The sequence below is a fragment of the Silene latifolia genome, chromosome Y (genome assembly GCF_048544455.1).
Source record: "Silene latifolia isolate original U9 population chromosome Y, ASM4854445v1, whole genome shotgun sequence".
NCBI lineage: Eukaryota > Viridiplantae > Streptophyta > Magnoliopsida > Caryophyllales > Caryophyllaceae > Silene > Silene latifolia.
Window position 1 is genome coordinate 271,221,682 of NC_133538.1, and position 20,745 is coordinate 271,242,426.

The 20,745-nt window shown below is 36.4% G+C and overlaps 1 protein-coding gene and 1 long non-coding RNA gene across 2 annotated transcripts; both read right to left on the reverse strand.

Moving 5' to 3' along the window:
• Positions 1–16,705: 16,705 nt before the first annotated feature.
• Positions 16,706–17,643, reverse strand: LOC141626256 (uncharacterized). Its single transcript, XR_012535865.1, has 4 exons — positions 17,616–17,643; positions 17,418–17,490; positions 17,212–17,311; positions 16,706–17,005 (listed from the first exon to the last, which is right to left on the reverse strand). It is a non-coding gene; the product is annotated as an uncharacterized LOC141626256 (long non-coding RNA).
• Positions 17,644–19,103: 1,460 nt separating this feature from the next.
• Positions 19,104–20,539, reverse strand: LOC141630659 (uncharacterized). The gene is made up of 4 exons (XM_074443434.1): positions 20,276–20,539; positions 19,969–20,190; positions 19,583–19,867; positions 19,104–19,487 (listed from the first exon to the last, which is right to left on the reverse strand). The coding sequence occupies exons 1-4, from the start codon at positions 20,537–20,539 to the stop codon at positions 19,104–19,106; spliced, it is 1,155 nt and encodes a 384-aa protein (XP_074299535.1).
• Positions 20,540–20,745: the final 206 nt, after the last annotated feature.

Genomic DNA, 20,745 nt, shown 5'->3' on the forward strand with positions numbered 1-20,745 from the left:
GTAACATCTCGTCATACTCCAAGTATACGAGGTTTAAGAATGGTAATACATCTTAGCGTAATGAATTAATCCCGCAACGGAAGCAAATGGATTCAATTTCTTCATGTTCAATACTTTTGAACTTGTCAAGATTATTATTAACATAAGAATATTAACTTTATGCTAATATCCATCGAACTGGATATCTTAGAGATGTATTATTCTTCTCCTAATTTTTTCATCACTCACAGTGATCAATATGTCATTCACATATAAGACTAATAAGACCACCCTACTCCCACTAAACTTCATGTATAAACAAAACTACTCGACAAATCGAGAAAAGTTTATTACATGACTGAAACTTACCATTTAACTCCTTGGCTTCTACTTAAGATTTTTTCTTAAGTTCGTATCCTACCTTAGGTTAGTTGCGATTTATAAAATTCATGCAAGATGATTTTAAAATCCAGCAGTCAAATATTATGAAATCCGAATTTTAACGAAGCGTTGCAATTGGTGTAAACCTCTTACCACCAATCAACCAAGTCATGGAAATATCTTAATGTTTATGTTTAGTTTGGACTTTTCCGGAGTTGAAACTAGATAAAGCATCTTAATAAGTTACAGGTTTATTACTTTCAAAAATAACAGGACTCCTGTCCACTTTAGGTTTCGAAGAAATAATTACTGATTTTGACCAAGATGGGACATCTTCCTACGTCTTATTCTCAGTTTGTGGCTCTTGAACATTTTCTCCCACTCTGTCTTTAAGAAATAATCCTCTTTTCTTTAATAGACAGCATCACGAGCCACAAACCTTTGTTCTCGTGATCATGTAGGAAGAGAGAGCACATGTTAACTATCGAAACAAGCTACAATTTAGGTACCATGCCTAACCATATCTCATATTAAAAGTAGATAATTGCTTTAACCATGTTTTATATTAGTGAAAAATTTAAATGCCAGACAAATTTTTAACAGAAACTACCTCCAACTACAATGTAAAGATTCAATCATATTGTAATGAAAGTGAACTTGTGATACCATATCACACTCTTTTTGGTGCAGATAAAAGTCTTCACTTTATTGTTCCCCATCTTAACAAAGTACTAATACTTTGGTTTTATAATCTCTAGGTTTTGATACTTTTTAAACATTCATTGAACTTATTCAAAGAATTTCTCTTCTTAACTCATTATGTGGATATCAAGTATCTACCTAATTCGTTGGTAAAAGAGATGAAGAAGTAATAAACTTTTCTGATTGAAGTTGTATTCGACCATACACTTCAAAGTGTCAATAGGGCGAATATCTTGCTCTATTCATAATCCTTTTTAAGAAAAAGTCATGAATTATCATGCTTTGAATACAAGATTTGCACACACCAAAAGAATCCCAATCAAATGGTTTGGGACGCTAGTCAAAACTAGTTTCTAAATGCAATTTTCAATCGAGAATTGAGAAATGATTGGGGTCGCCAACTTGAGTCTTGTATATATATGACATTTATTTCTAGTTTGAATATAATTACCTTGATTTGTATGGTCTCATCATAAATTTAATCGTGATATGTAAGGGCACAACGCTTGTTTTAATTGCATAATAGAGAAACCCTTTGCGTTTTATACAAAAACTTCAATTATATTCTTATTTAGAGTTAGTGTACATCATAACAATTATTGAGGTACATTTCTAAATATAAAACTAAAATGAGTACACTACAACATTCTTGCTAGTCGTCACACGATAATACCAAATATTATGATGAAATCCACAAATTTGAATCAAATACTCAGGATGTCGTATTAGGCAAGAATGCAATGTCAATGTCATAGATTTTCAAGAAGGAATATGTTGGAGTCACACGTTCAACTTCCTTGATCTTTACTTATTGGGGTTTGCATCTATTTTAGTGTCTAACACCTTCTCTTTCGAGCCTAGTTCTATCCTTAACAATTAAGATAGGTACTTACTTCTTATTGCTCCCACTGACTTCAAGAATTTCTACTTGATGAAGACCTATCATCATATAAATTCCTAGTTAATCCTTCACAAGGGTTAACTCTATTGTGGTATTTGGTTTAATCAAAATTTCTAACAAATCAATTTACCAATTTAACATTGTCATGCTCTTAATAACTTAAGTGCTTGATGACAAGTGTTTAGTTTAAGCAATAAGACTTTTGAGCCGTGGATGCATAGAAGATATTATCAAAACATATTTTGACTAATCATTAATTCTATTCACACTTCTTCACAATAAATCATACATAGGCATGTTAAGAATTTAAGATGCAAATCTTATATGACATAGGACAACTTCTATGGAGTTCTATGGAATAAAACGATTCCTATGGAACTAGTCCATGTCCTATTTAAACGGTTCATTTGAGGATTTAGAAAGAGATTCTATTTGTCGTTAGTAATAGTGGTTTAGCGGAGACTCGTGTTACAATCGAATTGATATCGTATATTAATAGGAGAAATGATAAAGAACAACATAAAACAACGAAATAGTGGGAAAAGAAACATTCATTGTTAATATATGAAAACATTTTAGCATGTTTTAACATTTATATAATGACCTCCACCCAATTATATAAATGATTCCGATATTCAAATCCATATTAACTCGGGCACGGGGAAACCGATACATTCCTCACTAATATAACTCGGCGGGTTAACTCTTTAACCGATTCTACAATTAGAACTCTCGGTCGATGAAATTACATTAAGTTCATCTCTAGCCCCAGAACATAAGACTAGTCTTCATGTCCCGTTGAGTCCAACCAAATTTCGCGTGTAATAACATGTTATTACCCCAATTACCCAATGAAAAATGAAAGCACCCTGGGAAAACCGAACCTACCCCAAATGTCACGGGGATTTAGGGGTCTTACTATTTGGTAAGGCTTAATCTCAGTTTTTTAATATGTGTGAGGTCGAGTCAATTTATTATCTATCAAATTTTAAGTGGACTAAATTTTTGAACTAACGATAATTATAATTGACACGGTCGAATACTCGATATAATATGCATGTTTAGTTTATGGCGATTTGGCAATGCATGCAAACATATAAAGGAAAAATGCAAAGCAATAAATAAATTTCCTAGTATGGCATTCCTAAAATAGAAATTCTAATATTCTATTTACAAATTCGGAAACCAACTCCATTATTGGTCCCCTGAACTTCAAGTGGCACGCTTCCCAAGGACTCCGTCTTGATCGGAATGCCTTTCCGATTGGCACCGTCTTGAAGGAACACTTCTACCGTCTTGAAGGAACACTTCGGAATTACAAATAATAATAAAATTACATAGCATTTCTATTATACATTTGTAAAAATGAATCTAGTAAAAATAAAAGTGATACGAGATCACATTAAAATTACAACCGAATCGGTATTCCCTTACATTACGGGTAATACCGATTAAAACTAAGGCCAAACTAAGATAAAATTACATAATTCAAAATTACGTAAATAAAATATGACATTCATAATAAAATATGCAGCATAAATATATGTGTCTAACATGCCAAATTAATGTGCCAAATCGCCCTACTTAAACCTTATATCTTATATAATCCGGTTCTATGGAAATGCGTGATAATAACTTATTAAAATCACAAATCAATACTTAAATCAAATTTAAGCCCAAGTTAATTATCCTAACCTTCTTAGGACTCAAAAATTAGTCTTCACTAAACATTTGACAATAATTCAACTTGGTTTTGTATTATTGCTTATTTAAACTTCTTTTAATCATAATAATTATGAAATAATTCCCAATAAATCATAAAAAATTGAAAAATTTTGAAATCACATTTTTTGCATATACTGTAATATTACCAAAATTCCAAAAACTCAATAAAATTTACCCACAAAATATTTATAATTTACTTCATTAATAAATCGTATAAATAATAACTTTTACCATTTAATTCCAAATTAAACACAAAAATTATGAAAAAATCAAAATCAAAATTTTGAACATTCTTAAATAATTTCCAGAACCTGGAAATTGCAAAATTTTAACCAAAAATTTCGAATTAATTTTTTTGAGTAATAAAGTTGCCCTTTTATCAATTTTATCATGTAAAAATCAATAAACATCCCAAATCAATCAAAATTAATCATGCAAATTTAGATCTGATGTCCATATAATATATACAATATTAAGGAAGAATTTCATGCCATAAAATTTATTTTAGCTATTTTTGCTAAAAATAGTCACTATTTATATCATTTTAACCATTAAAATTATAAATCATGTATAATAAATCATATTTATCTCAAATTACATACAATATTTAAAATACGCATGTGACATCATATTAAAATTTCATGGTCTGTTTTGAAGTTTAACTATTTTTAGTCATTTAACCTCCATTTATATCATTTTTATCATATAAAAATCATATATCATGAAATATTAATCACATTACTACGAAATTTTACATACAATAAGTAAAATATGTATGTGAGGTCATACTAAAATTTCATGGTCAGTTTCAAAGTGTAACTATTTTTAGTAAATAAAAGTTCATTTTACTCATTAAAATGTAATTATTTCACTAAAAATCATTAAAATAAGCAATAATCATCCATAAATCATCAAAATGACCTAAAACTATTTTAGAACCAGAATTTATAATATGCATGTAAATTTCGTGGCCTATCTTATAGGTCACAAATTTCTAGTTTTTATTTTGTTATCCAATAACTCATAAAAAACCATAAAATGATATGCATGCAACACCAAAGCTCTTGATGCTAATTGTTATGTTCATATACCCCTATTAGACTCATCTAATTCATTTTCATAAATAACTCATAATTTATGTCATGTGGATCTAGTTGCATGCAAGAATATTTTATACAAAATAAGAAGAAAAACATGTTTCTTACATTATATGTGGGACGAAAATGGGCACAAGTGTAGGACTCCTTCCTACACTTGATCTTGAGCTCATAATATTGGATGATCCTCCATGATTTCAAATTAGAAATTCTCCTCTTGATTTCACCCAAGACTTACCCTTAAATCTAATAAAATTATTAACTAGATAATTATATTAGATCCTCAAATAAAATTCTAATAATATAAATATTACTACACTAGTAATGTAGAATTAGTATTAGAATTTATGAACAAATTATGAGCTAAAAACTATTTTTAGAGAAAAGAGAAAGAGAGGATGAGAAGGATGATTTGTTGTCTGTGAATGAAAATAAGAATAAGAATAATTCTTATTCTGGGGGGGGGGGGGGGGGGGGGCAAAAACCGGTGGGTAGTAGTGGTAATAGGGACCAATACATGCCTTCAACCTTTTGCAATTTTTTTCTTATCAAAATTTGTAGGGTGAGGTCTAGTTGCATAGGGTCATCATTCTGTTTTTTTTATTCAAAATAAAATAAACACAATCCACCCAAATACCCTCCAAAAATCGGTCCACCCATAATATGGACATCTATTTTATGTTTGTCAATTGTTACATTGTCATATAATATGTCACATGTAGCATGTAACATGTTATTAATCAATTTAATACATATTTAACAATTAAATATCATTATATAAATTAATTAAATTATAAATAACAAATTTACTAGTAATTCATAATTACTTGCGTATAAAATTGGTCAAGTTAATATAACTCACAACATTTTGTAATTATAATTAACTATTCATTCTTATCTCAATTGTCTCATAAACAATAATCAATTTTAGTAATAAAACATTTTAATTACTAAAATGAATCTTATTTAATCAAATTACAATAAGATATATATATATATATATATATATATATATATATATATATATATATATATATATATATATATATATATATATATATATATATATATATATATATATTCTCACTCACTATCATAAATTGTTCAATTTTAAGGAATTAATTAATCTGTATCGTTATACAATTATTTAATTAATCTATTTAGGGAATTGTCCTATAGGTGTGACCTAAAGGGATCAATTGTTCACCACCGTCAAACGATAGTAATGTCAAACTCTAGTTAGCCAACCATTACCGATTAATGTTGATCAGTTGACTATATAATTGAATCATCCCTTACGTATTCTTATATGAGATTGATTAATGTGATCGCACTATTGTTGAGGACACTTACTCCAACATTTACCCTATATCAAAATGGACATAAATAAGAACTTAATTAAGACAAAGCATAATGATTACAAGATATAATTAACTCGAATAGAAAAGCAAGAATAAACATGGATCATACATGTTAACATGAGCAACTTGATAAGTAAAGCAAGAATGAACTTAAACAACATATTAACATGGTTAACATGATAAGAGAGCGCATGAAAGAATAATAAGTAAACATATGTTAAGCATACACAAGCTTAGAATACAATAAAAGAATATAGACACGACTTAGTTATCACGAGCACAAATTCTTATGGCAAATGACATATGCAAGTATCCAAAACCAAGCAAGACCTTTACTACTCTTAGACTCATTTCCTCCCGGTAGGACGACGATAATATAGTACGGTTCTAGTCTAAACCTAGCCAGACTCTCGGGATGAATGTTTCCCGATTCGACATGCGATAAACGTTTCGCATCCACGACTCGATCGACAGAATGGAAGTCAAGTACCCCGAATTCGGCAGAACGACACGAAAGAGGCAGAAATATTATGAGATATCCATCTCTCGGCAGAACGGCACGAGCGAAGTGTAGGCAAGTCAAGCAATAATGTAAATCATAATGACATTTCCACAAGAAATCGCCTAAACACAAGTAAATGTTCAAGATAAGCATTTCATAATTGATACTCGATAAATAAACGAAAATGAGCAAGTTATAACTCGAATATGAAGTATACTACGTGATTTCACACTTTTAAAACATGAATGAACATTTTATTTCATATTTACATGTTACATGAATAAAGTATAAATAAACGATAACAAATGAGTTACGTTATGCAAAACACGAGGCAAAACGTAAACAAACCAAACCCGAATCATATATAAGCATAGTACGGTCACAAGTCAAGGCCTAGGACCATGTCGGTGGGATAGCCATGGTCCCGACCGGTATGACTGAAACAGGGGCAGAGGTGGCTGGAACAAGCATGGTCCCGCCCGGTGGGACATTATGCATCCCGGCCGGCATGGTTTACCTCATATTGGTTGGACAATGGTGGTGCCGGTGGGACGAGGCAAGGGACGTAAAAGGAGAAGAACCTGGACTCCATTCCGCCTGGGATGGCTTGTATGCCGGCGGGACATCTGGTGTTTGAAGGAGGGAGCACGGTATGACTGGTAGGACGAGCTTGGGATGGTTCTAAAATGAGATGGAATTTGTTCTAAGCTCGTTCCACCCAATTTAAATATATGTGAGACGGTTTTAAATATATTTTTCCACCCCAATTAAATTATAAACAGTTTATTATAAATTCACCCAATTAAATTATAAACATGTAAGTAAACAAGAAATTTCATATACTTGAGATAGAAAATTACTAAGCAAACGATTTCTCATCCAACATCACCCAATTATACCAATTCCAACACTTCCAACCAATTATTTCATAACCTAATTAAAACATGTTAACTAGGGCATATTTGAGACGGATTTCACTTATTAACACGTGTAAACAACCAATTTCACCCAATTGAAAGTAAAGGTAACAATATACTCAAATATCTTCATACAAGTTTAAGACAAATTAACTCATCAATTTACCAAGTAAGAAACATGTATAAACATGTAAAGTTTCCAACTTTAAAAATAAAAAAGACTAAACTCTAACAATTAAGGCACCTAATTTTATATAATACCGAGTAACCTATCACCGTTACCTTTTAGCACTTCAATCTTCTAGTGAGTTGTCCACCTCGTAAGTATCCTCGTCGGGATCTTCTAAGTTTCTCCTTAAACACAAAATTCGAAGAAAAAGATTAATATAATTTAACCCTAGAAAGATGAGTTGAATAAAAGTAAGAAAATTTTCATATTTCTTACTTGGGAAGAAGGAGGGCGAGAAGAGGAGGAAATTGGTGCGAAAATGGTGGAATTTGGTTGAGAAATGAGGAAGTTATGTGTGATCTAGGTTTCACAAGTGGAGGGTTTTCAATGATGTCTTGAACAAGAGGAAATTCAGAAAAATGGGATGAAGAAGAGATGTAGAGAAGGGTTTGATGTAGAGAAAGGAGAGGAAAGAGGCCCAATAACAAGTTTAGGCCCAAACAACTCAACTTGGGTCGGAAATGACTAAAAACTCGACCTAGGACTAACTATACGTCTTAAATGGCGAAGATGGTCATTATTATTATTATTATTATTATTATTATTATTATTATTATTATTATTATTATTATTATTATTATTATTATTATTATTATTATTATTATTATTATTATTATTATTATTATTATTATTCTACATCTAAAGAAATAATTTTTTTTTATAAAAATAGGTTTTAAAGTATACTTAGCAAAATAAAACGATTAAGATGTTTTAAAACTATAACGGAAAAGCGCGGGTGTTACAATCATCCCTCCTTTTAAAAAGTTTCGTCCTCGAAACTTGAAGCAAGGGAGGATACCTTAAGTAAACAAACTCGGATACTTGATACGCATAGTAGCTTCTGGTTCCCACGTTTCTTCTTCCATGTTGCCACACCTCCACAAAACCTTCACCAAGGGTACAACCTTACTTCTTAACTTCTTATCCTTCTTGTCCAAGATGCGAATTGGTTTCTCTTTAAAATATAGACTAGGCTCAAGCTCGGAAATTTTATTTTGCAACACATGACTAGGGTCGCTAATGTATTTCCTAAGTTGAGACACAAGGAAAATATGATGAACTTTATCCACACTCGGGGACAAATCCAATTTGTAAGCCATGACACCAATTCTCTTCACAACATCATATGGTCCAATGTACTTTGGACTCAACGTCCCTTTTATTCCAATTATCTTCACAACTTTCACAGGGGACACTTTCAAGAACACCTTATCACCAACCTCAAACTCCAAGGGTCGACGACAAACATCGGCATAAGACTTTTGGCAATCTTGAGTCACTTTCATTCTCTCTCGGATGAGCATCACATGGTCAATCGTCTCAGTTAGCTTGTTGGGTATCAGATCACGAACATTACTTGCTTGATCCCAACAAATTGGGCTACGACACTTCCTTCCACAAAGATTCATAAGGGGCGATCTTGATAGAAGTATGATAACTATTGTTGTAGGAGAATTCCATCAAAGGTAAGCTCTTCTCCCAACTAGCATGAAAGTCTAGGGCACAAGCACGCAACAAATATTCAAGAGTTTTAATGCTTCTTTCGGTTTGTCCATCAGTAGCGGCATGAAAAGAAGTACTCATCAACAACTTACTACCCATAGCATCTTACAAAGCTTTCCAAAATCTTGAACAATATCTAGGGTCACGATCTGATACGATATGTTTGGGAACACCATGATAACGAACAATATCTTCAACATAGGCACTAGCAAGTCGATCCAAATTCCATGTCTCTTTAATATGAATGAACCTAGCACATTTGATCAATCTTTCCACAATTACCGAAACGACATCATTTCCACCAACGGTCTTAGGTAACGCTATAACAAAATCCATGGAGATGGATTCTCATTTCCACAAATGAACATCCAAGGGTTGTAGGAAACCTCCGAGTCTCTTATGCTCAATCTTCACTTGTTGACAAGTGAGACACCTTCCAACATAAGTCACAATGTCATTCTTCATGTTAGGCCACCCAAATTGAAGTTTCAAGTCCTTGTACAACTTGTCACCTTTGGGGTGAATCGAATAAGGGGATATAAGAGCTTCATCAAGAACTCTATTTCTCAAATCTTTGGCATCAAGGACATACATGAAACCTTGATAACGAATATATCCTCTAGCATTAATCTCAAAATACTTAGCTTTTCCTTCCAGAAGCCTGACTTGAAATACTTTTAAAGTAGCATCATCCACTAGGTTATCATGAATCTCACGATGAAGAAAGGGCTCGGCAACCATAGCACCAAGGTAGTCAATGTAATATCACGGTTTTCTGGGTCTTGTTACTCGGCCGAATAGGGCTAACTCGGCCGAGTAAAGTGTCGTGTGTTTTTTGGTCAGGCTACTGTCCAGGAACACTTGGCTGACTCGTGTAATACTCGGCCGAGTAGGAGGTACTCGGCCGAGTACTCTCAGTACTCGACCGAGTAATCGGTCTGACAGGATTTATTTCCACGGTTTGGTTAAGGATGATTAAAGGTTATAAATCGTGTTTTACAGTTTCACTTTTCACTTTTACCAAAACCTAAATACATTCTACGTTCTCTAATCATCCTTAATCACTCCCAATGTCTTTGATCGTTCGTGAGTGTTTGTTCATCCCTCTCTTGCGTCAGTTTCGTCGGTAAGTCTATAGTTCCTTATGACTGGTTTAGTATTGTCTTTTAGGGTTTTACCCTAGTGTTGGAAATTGGGAAAAGGGTGATTATTGTATTTTTGTATTAGATTGTTGTGGTTATATTTAGGTGAAGGATTTGTAGAAGAGCGTTTCTAGCTTCCGCTGTAGACTCCTATTTGGATCAATGCTAAGGTAGGGTTTCCCTATCAGTTGTCTGTTTAATTGATTTAAGATGAATTATTGTGTTGATGACATGATTGATATCGTAATTGGCATTTTCTTTCTTGGTTGTTGGAATTGTTGTTGTTTGTCTATGTTGGTGAGGTGCGTCCTCGGCTAAGTGGAGTCATTTTCAGGAATGGCTTCATGCCCTTGATTCACCCCTTGTGGTTCCCGTCACAAAGGGGGAATCTCCACATTAATGGACATGGGTTATTGCTCATTTCGATGAGCAAGGCTTATGTGGGCATGGCTGCGGTCCCCCACTGGTGGTGAAGATTATCTGTCGCGGCGGGTAATCTGGCTGGGCTATACACTTAAATGTGTAGCCGGATATGTGATATGATTGGAGTTGGAGAATGGTTATTCAGTTGTTTGCTTTGGTTGTTTCTTTGCGATTAACTTATCTTGATTATTCAGTTGACTGAACCCGTTGTGTTTTGTAAAACTGTGGTGATCCATTTGGGGATGGTGAGCAGATTGTAACAGGTGATGATTACTTTTAGCTGCGGGGACAAGGATGGATATGTCATCACTTTGAGTCTAGCTTTCGCTGTTATGAGTTTAGATACTTTAGTTTTGATGTATTGAGAGTTATATACTTTACTTTGGTTTTTCTTGAGACGATGTAATTGCTAAACTTTATACTTTAATAATTGTTCTTGAATGGTTACTTTTGATATACTTAGCTCGGGCAACGGAGATGGTAGCAGCTTCATATGCGAGGGTGGTCCTTGGTAAGGCACCTTGGTATATGGGGGTGTTACAAAGTGGTATTAGAGCGATAATTTTGGAACCTAAAACCAATGAACCAAATGAACATAGGGATTTTAATTAAAATGAACCCGGGTAGGAGTTGTTTGGAGCTACCACAAAGGATTGGGAGACGTCTCGGAGTCGCATTTAGGCCCTTACAACTTTTAGCCGGTCACCATGGAGGTGTCTTAGGAATCGTTATATGTTGAAGCAATGAGTGTTGAATATACATATATGTGTTCTTTGTGAAGTTGTTGGATGGAAAAAGAGAATGATTACATATATTAAGCATTGTGGTGTTTGACATGGTTATATATGTTATTACTTGGCTTTTGGAGGGTAGTAACATGTTTAAAAGTTGTATACATATGGTTATGTACGTTTTCCGTTGAAGTATTGCCTGTTTTGGCATGATTCAGACGAGCATGGGGGGTGCGGGTACTCGACCGAGTAGGGGATACTCGGCCGAGTAACCAAGCACTCGACCGAGTGTTAGTTTGTGAGTTTAAAACCGTAGCTTCTGGTTGTGATCACTCGGCCAAGTAAGTGGGGCACTCGACCGAGTGAGGCATACTCGACCGAGTACCCTGTGTACTCGACCGAGTATGTTTTATGTGATTTGGAGGTTAGCTACTGAAGTAGGATACTCGACCCAGTAGTCTCAGTACTTGACCGAGAAGTCCATACTCGACCGAGTATCTCAGAGTACTCGGCCGAGTACTTCTTTGGCGTGTTATTTGTTTATTTTGGCCCGTAGGCTATGTGCTTACGTTTTCGTTGTTATATCAGCTCAAAATGCTGCCAAAGAGGTCAACTACATACATCCAAGCTACTGAGATGAGTCTTCATGAGGTTGCCAGAATGATTGAGCAGCAAGATGCGCTCATGGAGGCACTCAAGCATGTGGGTAAAAGAGGTGAGAAACCGATGGATTCATCTCAACTGATCACCACTATTTCTCGCTTCCACCCCTCTACTTATGAGGGTACCGGTGAGCCAAATATGTTTGATAATTGAGACCGTGAGATGGAGAGTCTGCTAGAGGTTGTGAAGTGTCCGGCTGATATGATGGTGGAACAAGCTGTGTTCGACCTAAGGGATGAGGTTGGAGTATGGGGGCAGAATGTGAGGGATGATGCTCGGGCATACTATAGGGACCAGGGACAGGATGCTATTCCATGGGCAGGCTTCAAGAGCACTATGAGAGAACACTTGGTGCCGGAGCACATCTGCCATAAGCTGAGAGCTGAGTTCGATTCCTTCTCCAAGGCTGATAATATGACCGTCACAGAGTATTATCATAGGTTTATAGAGTTGTCACGGTATGCGGAGGATATACAGATGGGTCAATGGAGTTTGGCTCTTCGCTTTAAGAAGGGGTTGGCACCAAAGATCATAGACTACCAGCCGAGGTTCTCCCAGATCTAAAAGAGGTATATGCAAGAGCAGGGCACGCAGAGAAGCTAGTGGACTTAGCCAAGGAGGATAAGGAAAGGAATGCTGAGAAAAGGAAGGCGGAGAGTGAAAGTGGCAACCAAACGGGTCACAAGAGGGGCAATCTCAACCAAGCTAGGGCCTTTTCTAGAGGATCTAGTTATACTGGGGGATCTCGAGCTTGGGGAAGAGAAGGCGGCCGAAGTACTAGTGATAACTCCAATCTTACCTGCTTCAACTGTGGCGGAGTAGGTCATAAGAGGCTTGAGTGTACCAGTGCTAGGGGAGGAGGGGGTTTTCCAGGGACATATCAGGGGAACTTTTCACATGCTTCAAGCCAAAGCTTTGCTAGCAACAGACCATCTGGGTAGTGGGGCAATTGCAGAGGGCAGAACAACTAAAATGGCGGCTACAACCGCAATAATGGAGGATCCTATCAGCGTCCAAACAACAGTGTGACGCAGAACTCAACAGCCAGGCCGAGTACTTTGGCTACCATGGTTCAGGGTGGAGGTCAGAAAAGCAGTGGGAAGCTCTTTATGATGGGCAAGCAAGAAGCGGAGAATGATGCTCACGTTGTTATCGATACCTTTCTTGTTCATAATATGCCATATTTTGTTCTGTTTGATTCGGGGGCAACCCACTCTTTTGTGTCTAGGAGTCATGCCATAACTATGGGTTTGGGAGAATATGAACTGGTGAAAGATAATGTGTTTATACATTCGGGAGAGTTAGTGTCATGTTCTAAGCTGTATAGGGATGTGTCCATGGTGGTGGGGGAAGTAGACTTACCGGTCAACTTGTTAGAGTTTCCTATGGATGGGTTTGAGGTTATCGTTGGGATGGACTAGTTGGGCAAGTATGATGCTAAGATAGATTGTTGACAATAGAGGGTGTATTTATAGGGGCCTAAGGGAGTCAAGGTATAATATATGGGGTGCATAATAAGGTGAATTTGATTGCGGTAATGACTTTAAAGTCATGTTTGAGGAAGAAGTGCCCCTTAACCCTCTGCCGTGTGAGGGACATGCGTGTGGAGGAGCTGTAACCAGCTGACATACCGGTGGTTGGGGAATTTGATGATGTTTTTCTAGATGAGATACCCGGGTTACCTCCTAAGAGGGACATCGACTTTAGTGTTGAGCTCAAACCGGGGACGACACCTATATCTAAAGCACCGTACCGGATGAGGCCTAAAGAGTTAGAAGAGTTGAAGAAGCAGCTGGACGAGTTATTAGACAAGGGGTTCATTCGACCTAGTGTATCACCTTGGGGTGCACCAGTTTTGTTTGTGAAAAAGAAAGACGAGAGTATGAGGCTATGCATCGACTATAGAGAGTTGAATCATGTCACGGTGAAGAACAGGTATCCTTTGCCAATGATTGATGATCTTTTTGACCAGGTGAGTGGTGTAGGAGTGTCTTCTAAGATTGATTTGGGGTCGGGTTATCACCAGCTGAGGATAGCAGATGAGGATATTCTTAAGACAACTTTTCAATCACGATATGGTCGCTATGAGTACGTGGTGATGCCTTTTGGGTTGACTAATGCACCAGCAGTTTTCATGGATCTCTTGAACCGGATTTTCAGCCCGTTCTTTGATAGGTTTGTGGTCGTCTTTATTGATGACATTTTGGTCTACTCTAAGACTAAGGAGGAGCACGAGGAGCATCTAGGGTTAGTACTACAGACTTTGCGAGATAACCAGTTGTATGCCAAGTTGTCTAAGTGCGAGTTTTGATTGGATAAAGTGGCTTTTCTAGGCCATGTGATATCAAAAGAAGGTGTGTCGGTGGATCCTAGTAAGATTGAGGTAGTGACTAAGTGGGAAGCACCGAAGAATGTAGCTGAGATTCAGAGTTTCTTGGGTTTAGCTGGTTACTACTGGAGGTTCGTGAAAGACTTTTCTAAGATCGCCAGACCTATGGCAGCCTTGATGAGGAAAGAGACCAGATTTCTCTGGGATCATAGTTGTGAAATGGCGTTCCAAACTTTGAAGGAGCGTTTAACCATAACTCCTGTCCTAACTTTGCCTAAGGAAAGTGAGAACTTTGAAGTATACACCGATACTTTAAGAATGGTTTGGGTTGTGTGTTGATGCAGAATGGGAAGGTTATCGCGTATGTGTCAAGGCAGCTGAAACTGTATGAGGAGAACTATCCTACTCACGATTTGGAACTGGGCGCAATTGTTTTTGCTTTAAAGATTTGGATGCACTACCTTTATGGAGCAACCTTTAAGGTGTTTTCAGACCATAAGAGCTTAAAGTATATCCACACACAGAAATAGCTGAACATGCGACAGAGATGGTGGATAGAGTTGATTGGGGACTATGATATGGAGATCATCTATCACAAGTGTAGAGCCAATATGTCGGCAGATGCTTTGAGCAAGAAGAGTGTGCATTCGTTGTGTATATCTATGTCTTTGATGAAGCTGAGGGATGAGATGTCTAAGACGGGGATCCATATAATTCGAAAGGGGGATGTCATCAGAGACTTGACTATCAAACCGGACATGTATGATGACATAAAGAGAAAACAGAAACTTGATCCCAAGTGATACGTGAAATTTATTTAGACTTTTTGGCCTCTTATTGCACGCATTTCTATGCCATTTATATTGCTTTGTATTGCAAAATGCCCCGAATTGGCTACTTTCGTTTGTTTTGTCTTAACTGCAGAAATGGACTTAAATGTAGTGGAATCGTGCCTTATTCGGCCCACTTTGCATGCATTATAAGGAGACGGAGGTTTGGAGCAGAAGTCATACCTCGGGAAGCGTGTATGGAGGTCTTTGGAAGGCTAACCAACAGAGTCAAGGCTGTTCTCAGTGAAAAGTGCTCGATCGAGAGCTTTGGATGGTCGATCGAGTGGTTTGGCTACTGCGGATGTTCGATCGAGTGGTTCTTGAGCTCGATCGAAGATGGTTATTTTGGGAGTGTTCGATCGAGAGCCTCAGTTACTCGATCGAATGGTTTTGCTGAAGACTCACTCGATCGAGAGGAATAAAAAGCCTCGATCGAGTGATTATCTAGATTACACGGGTTAATTGTTCCGTGTTAGGTTTATTTTGTTAATAAAAGCGCTTTCCTATATAAGGTAAGTCGTCATTAGGTCATAAACACTTCTTCGCACTCTTAATTACTCTTAATATCTAGAATTTTGCTCTTAATCACTACTAATTGTTCTTTACGCCGGATTTGCTTTATTGTAATCTTTCTCTTCTTTTTAATCTTAATCCAATACTTTGTTTCTCTAAATCCTTGTTTTATTATTCTTTTGTTATCGATGTATTTAGTTTATGCTCAATCTTAATCTATCTACTATGTTTACCCTTAGCATCTTTATGTTCATTGTTGTTGATTGCATCGATAGCTTGAGTAGCTAATCTCCTTATGTTAGGACTAGGGGAGCCATGGTAGTAAAGTGATGATGTTGTGAATGGGCTAGATGATTTATTTGTGAGAATATGTGACCATCACTACTACAGAAATCATGAAGGACATCGGACTTCTAGACACATGGACATCGGATTTTAGGCCGATGTAGAGTTCAGTCCCGTCCATATGGGGTGTAATGGACATGAGACTTTAAACCGATGTCCATTAATATATGCACATCGGATTTTTAAATATATCCGATGTCCATATGAGTAATGAACATCAGATTTTAACATTAATCCGATGTCCATATGTGTAATGTACATCAGATTTTTATAGAAAGCCCATGTCCTTTGAAGCTAGAATTACATCGAACTTTGATAAATCCGCTGTCCTTTATATTGTTTTTTTTTTAAAAAAATTTGAAAAGAGCAGGCCAATTCATATTGCATTACACCAATTTGAATGCCAAAACATTAATACAAAACATGCCAACTGCCATTCAACCAAAATGATCGATTTCAATTAATAAAAACCGATCCCAATCAACATACAACGCAACCGTCTCCGTCATCCGAATTCAACAACTAACGAACAACAACAAAGGCCATAACAAATCCCAGCCAACATAACATATGGTCTTGCAGATCATGTAATCAGTTTTTCAAAATGCAACTACCTAATACATTACTATGCTAGCTAGCTATCTACGGCTAGATATTGAGAAAATAGTTCGCCCACAAGTCCCGAACCTCATCTAATTCTTCTTGTGAATATGGCGTGGTGTCTTGAAAAACCTGTAATGCATATTAATGACAATGGGGCAGTCAGACATGGCCTCACAAGGGCGACTTCATATAAGCTAATAATTAAGGGAAGAGGGTGCAAAGCGGCTAGCTCATTGAATTGGCAGCAGGTTCGCCCACAATGCGTATAGGCAGCAGGTCAAAGTAGGATAATTACTTGAAAAAATACCGAGTTTTGCTATAATGTCGAAACTGACCTCATTGATAGCTTTTGTTGGATTAGAACGCGTGACGATTTCCAAAGATGTACCTCATGACGTAGTACCCGCATTCTACAACACCTTGTTGACGAGCACACTAAAACAACAACTCGACAAGAATTAAACCAATAACATGACTTTGTCAATTAAAAGTGATTGATGATCAGACATTGAATTTGTCGTCATAATAAGCAACAACTTACATTATGTTGCAGCCATTGCGGTGCTTGAGAACGCATTCTTTCCCCACCATTGTAGCCGTATACTCTTACCGATCTAAATATAAACATGGTTTCAAATAAATGATTGTCAGCCAATAATAGTTGCCATTTTTAATGTTCTAATCAGTTGAACATTTATTTATGTGCATATCAATAAATGAACTATTAAGATGAACTTACGCATTAATTAAAGATCTCAACTTTGACGAACCAAGACTGACTTTCCTAGTGAGTCGAACCAATGCACTTGATTATGATCAGCAACGTCGGTCACAACGAGCATCCAATGATCTTGTAAATAATTTGTAACTTATTTACATGATAATCAATAATAAATGGTGACAGTTTTGTTTATTTAAAAGGCAAGGTTGATCAAAGACTTACTCATCGTAATATGGAGCGATGTAAAATTTCCTTTTTAAGTCTTTCATCCTTTTAGAAAGTATGGTTACTGCTTTATCTGAGGCATAGCCTATTTGTGAAATAATTTCTGGACATAAGAACCCGTACATTTGCTGGTCACAGATGCTATCCAAGTACCTATAACAATATACGTATAAGTATAACCAACATTTACGGTAAATAATCAACCTTTTCCATGGAAGCAGATTAAAAGTTAAAGGAACGAGCGTAACGAGTAGCTTCGCAAACCTACTCGACGTGGTGGCGATAGATGTTGCGTTTGAATAACCAATACAGTAGATGTTCTTTGATTGAATAACCAATGCAAAACTAAATAATGAGATGCAATAATTGTAGTATACATACCCAAGAAAAGTGTCAATGACTCCAAGGGAGATCTTATTCATGTTCAACAATGAAGCTATGTCTTCCTTGGCGAGGCACAACCTTTTCTTGGATCCTAGGACATTCTCGATCAAATTAACATCGGTCACTTGATTATCGTGCATCACACTAAATACCCTTGCCAGTAATCGTCTACAATTGTAATTTTGGTCCAAAAGCGCTTTAAACTGGTTGTTTGATCTTGTCACTGATCCACCACCACTTATCTTACTTTTACCACTTTCTACTTTCTGGGAATTAGAAGTTCTAGATGTCTTCCGTCTTTTGGGTTTAGGTGTCATCGCAGTCTTTTCCGTAATCTTTTCCCCAGTCTTTTCCCCCATCTTCTCCCCTGTCTTCTCCCCTTTCTCTTATTCCAGGTTTTTCTGACATTCCTGGGAAAAAAGAATTACACCTATAATTATTAGAGCTTGCTTTCTGTGGCAAGAACTAAAAAAAGACGGTTAACTGTATGGCTTTCATACCTTTACGTAGCGTAAAGTGATTCCATTTTTCGGCCAAAGTACAAAGGAACCAAGGGCATCACCAACAGTAGCAAATTCCTCAGTTGGTATAGGTAATGGTGTGTCATCCTTACCTTCCATGAGAACGTAAATGCATACCCTGAACGTTTCTGCTCCAATTTTTTTACCGTGACAAACTGATGCCTGACTTGTGGTCTTGAATACTCGTCCAAGTGCCACCTTAGTGAAGTCATCGTATCTTGCACAAACTAGCTCACATTCAAATCCCTGCGAGAGCGTGGACAAGCAAGCAACCAAATAAAGATAAGTAAAATGTTTATTATCAATTCGTAAATATATATATGATCACTAACATAGTCAATTGTTGCTAGATTTAATTACCTTCTCGTGTATGGCATCAAATGGATCGAAATATGATCACTAACATTCCCATGGTGCAATTCATCTCGACCTCAGCTGCGTCTTTCTCATTGTGAACGGAATAACTAACATTCCCATTTGTCTGTTTCTCCCCCATCATTTTTTCAAAGTCTTTATAAACCTCTGACCTCACTTGTTCTGTGATCTGCTTTGTAAGCTTCTCTAAAAACTCTGGTGAAATGACAGTAGTACTCTCATCTCGAGTTCGTTTGCATCTGCCAAAGTACTGCTTATGCCCGACTCGACCCCCAACACCTCTAACACGACCATAATGCTCAGCAGTTCCAAGCGCTTTTGTCAATTCATCAACTTTTCCGCTAGGTACAAATTCTCCTTTCTTGACCTTTTCCTTCAACACTTCCTGTTTGCAATTATTTTCATTAAATTGTAGCACATGGCATGGAGTATTATATATGATTTTTACTGAGTAGTGATAAACAGAAATGGAGTACTCACCAGCTCTTCAACTATTTTTTCAGTCTCTGAATTTATACATGCTCCGTCATTGCCTACTCTTCCCTCTATCCATAAGTCACCTCGTTTTATGATAGTTGGGGTTTGACTACTTTCTTCTGCTGAGTCGTCTATCCCCGTTCCTTTCTCTTTTTCTTGTTCTTTGATCTTCAATTTTGCTTTCAATTTTTCTTCCAATTTCTGCTTGGCTTTTCGATATCCTCCACGAGACATTCTGTGAGGGTACTTGTTCTTACTCTGCCTCTCTGCAGCAACCTTACTTATAGCCTGCAAAAATAAAAGAGAACGACTTATTAGCAGAATACGAACTTATTTATTACTACCAGCATGATACTAAAATATAAACGAATCTGAATCTAAGTACTTACTTTAAATTCTTCTGACAGTCGAGACTCTTTAAACTCCTTCCATACTTCAGATTTGATGTAAGGATACTTCTTTACCGGATCAGTCTCAACAGGCAACTTTCGACCTTTAGGGGGTTTTTGATAAACATACACTGCAGTCAATTTTGACTTAAAGTTTGTCCACGTGGTATTTGCAATTTTGATAACTTGCTGGTACTTTGTCTTTGGAATGTCAAAAACTGACTACAAATGCCAAAACATCATATGTGATTTCGAATGTCCAAAATTTGTCATTAATAATAAGCGGGAAAATTAATTAGTATCTTACCAAAACCTCATCCCAAATCTTCAGCTTAAGCTCCTCTCCCACATGCTTCCATGTACAAATGGTAATTAGCACTTTCGAGCGTCCAAGTAGACCAACATAACTCGTATACTTAGCACCAATCTTCTCAATTGGCTCACCATCAGAATCAAATTCTACTTTAAGCTTTTTACCTTGATCACGTAATGTTGTCAACTCCTTCATAAGCACCACGCTTTTGATCTTTCTTGGACGAGTTGTACTACTACATGGTATCGATGAAGCCATGATGACCGCATCAAAATAAATTAAAACAGATCGAAAATGGACAAAATACAAACGAACATGTACAAAGAAGAAAACTATTTTCTTGAAACAAGGTAAACTTAATTACCTCCTAGCAGACTAGATGTATGCAATTGCTCTCATAGATATAAAAATCATAAGTAATTGAACATAAGGAAGACATTAGGTCAGATGTTAAAGTAAGGAAC

Excerpts from the sequence above, each read along its gene's own strand:
- LOC141630659 (XM_074443434.1), bottom strand. The coding sequence starts at position 20,539 with ATGGCTTCATCGATACCATGTAGTAGTACAACTCGTCCAAGAAAGATC. Across the intron at positions 19,868-19,968 it reads GACTGTCAGAAGAATTTAAA|GCTATAAGTAAGGTTGCTGC; the intron begins GTAAGTACTTAG and ends TTATTTTTGCAG. Across the intron at positions 19,488-19,582 it reads AAAAAATAGTTGAAGAGCTG|GAAGTGTTGAAGGAAAAGGT; the intron begins GTGAGTACTCCA and ends AATTGCAAACAG.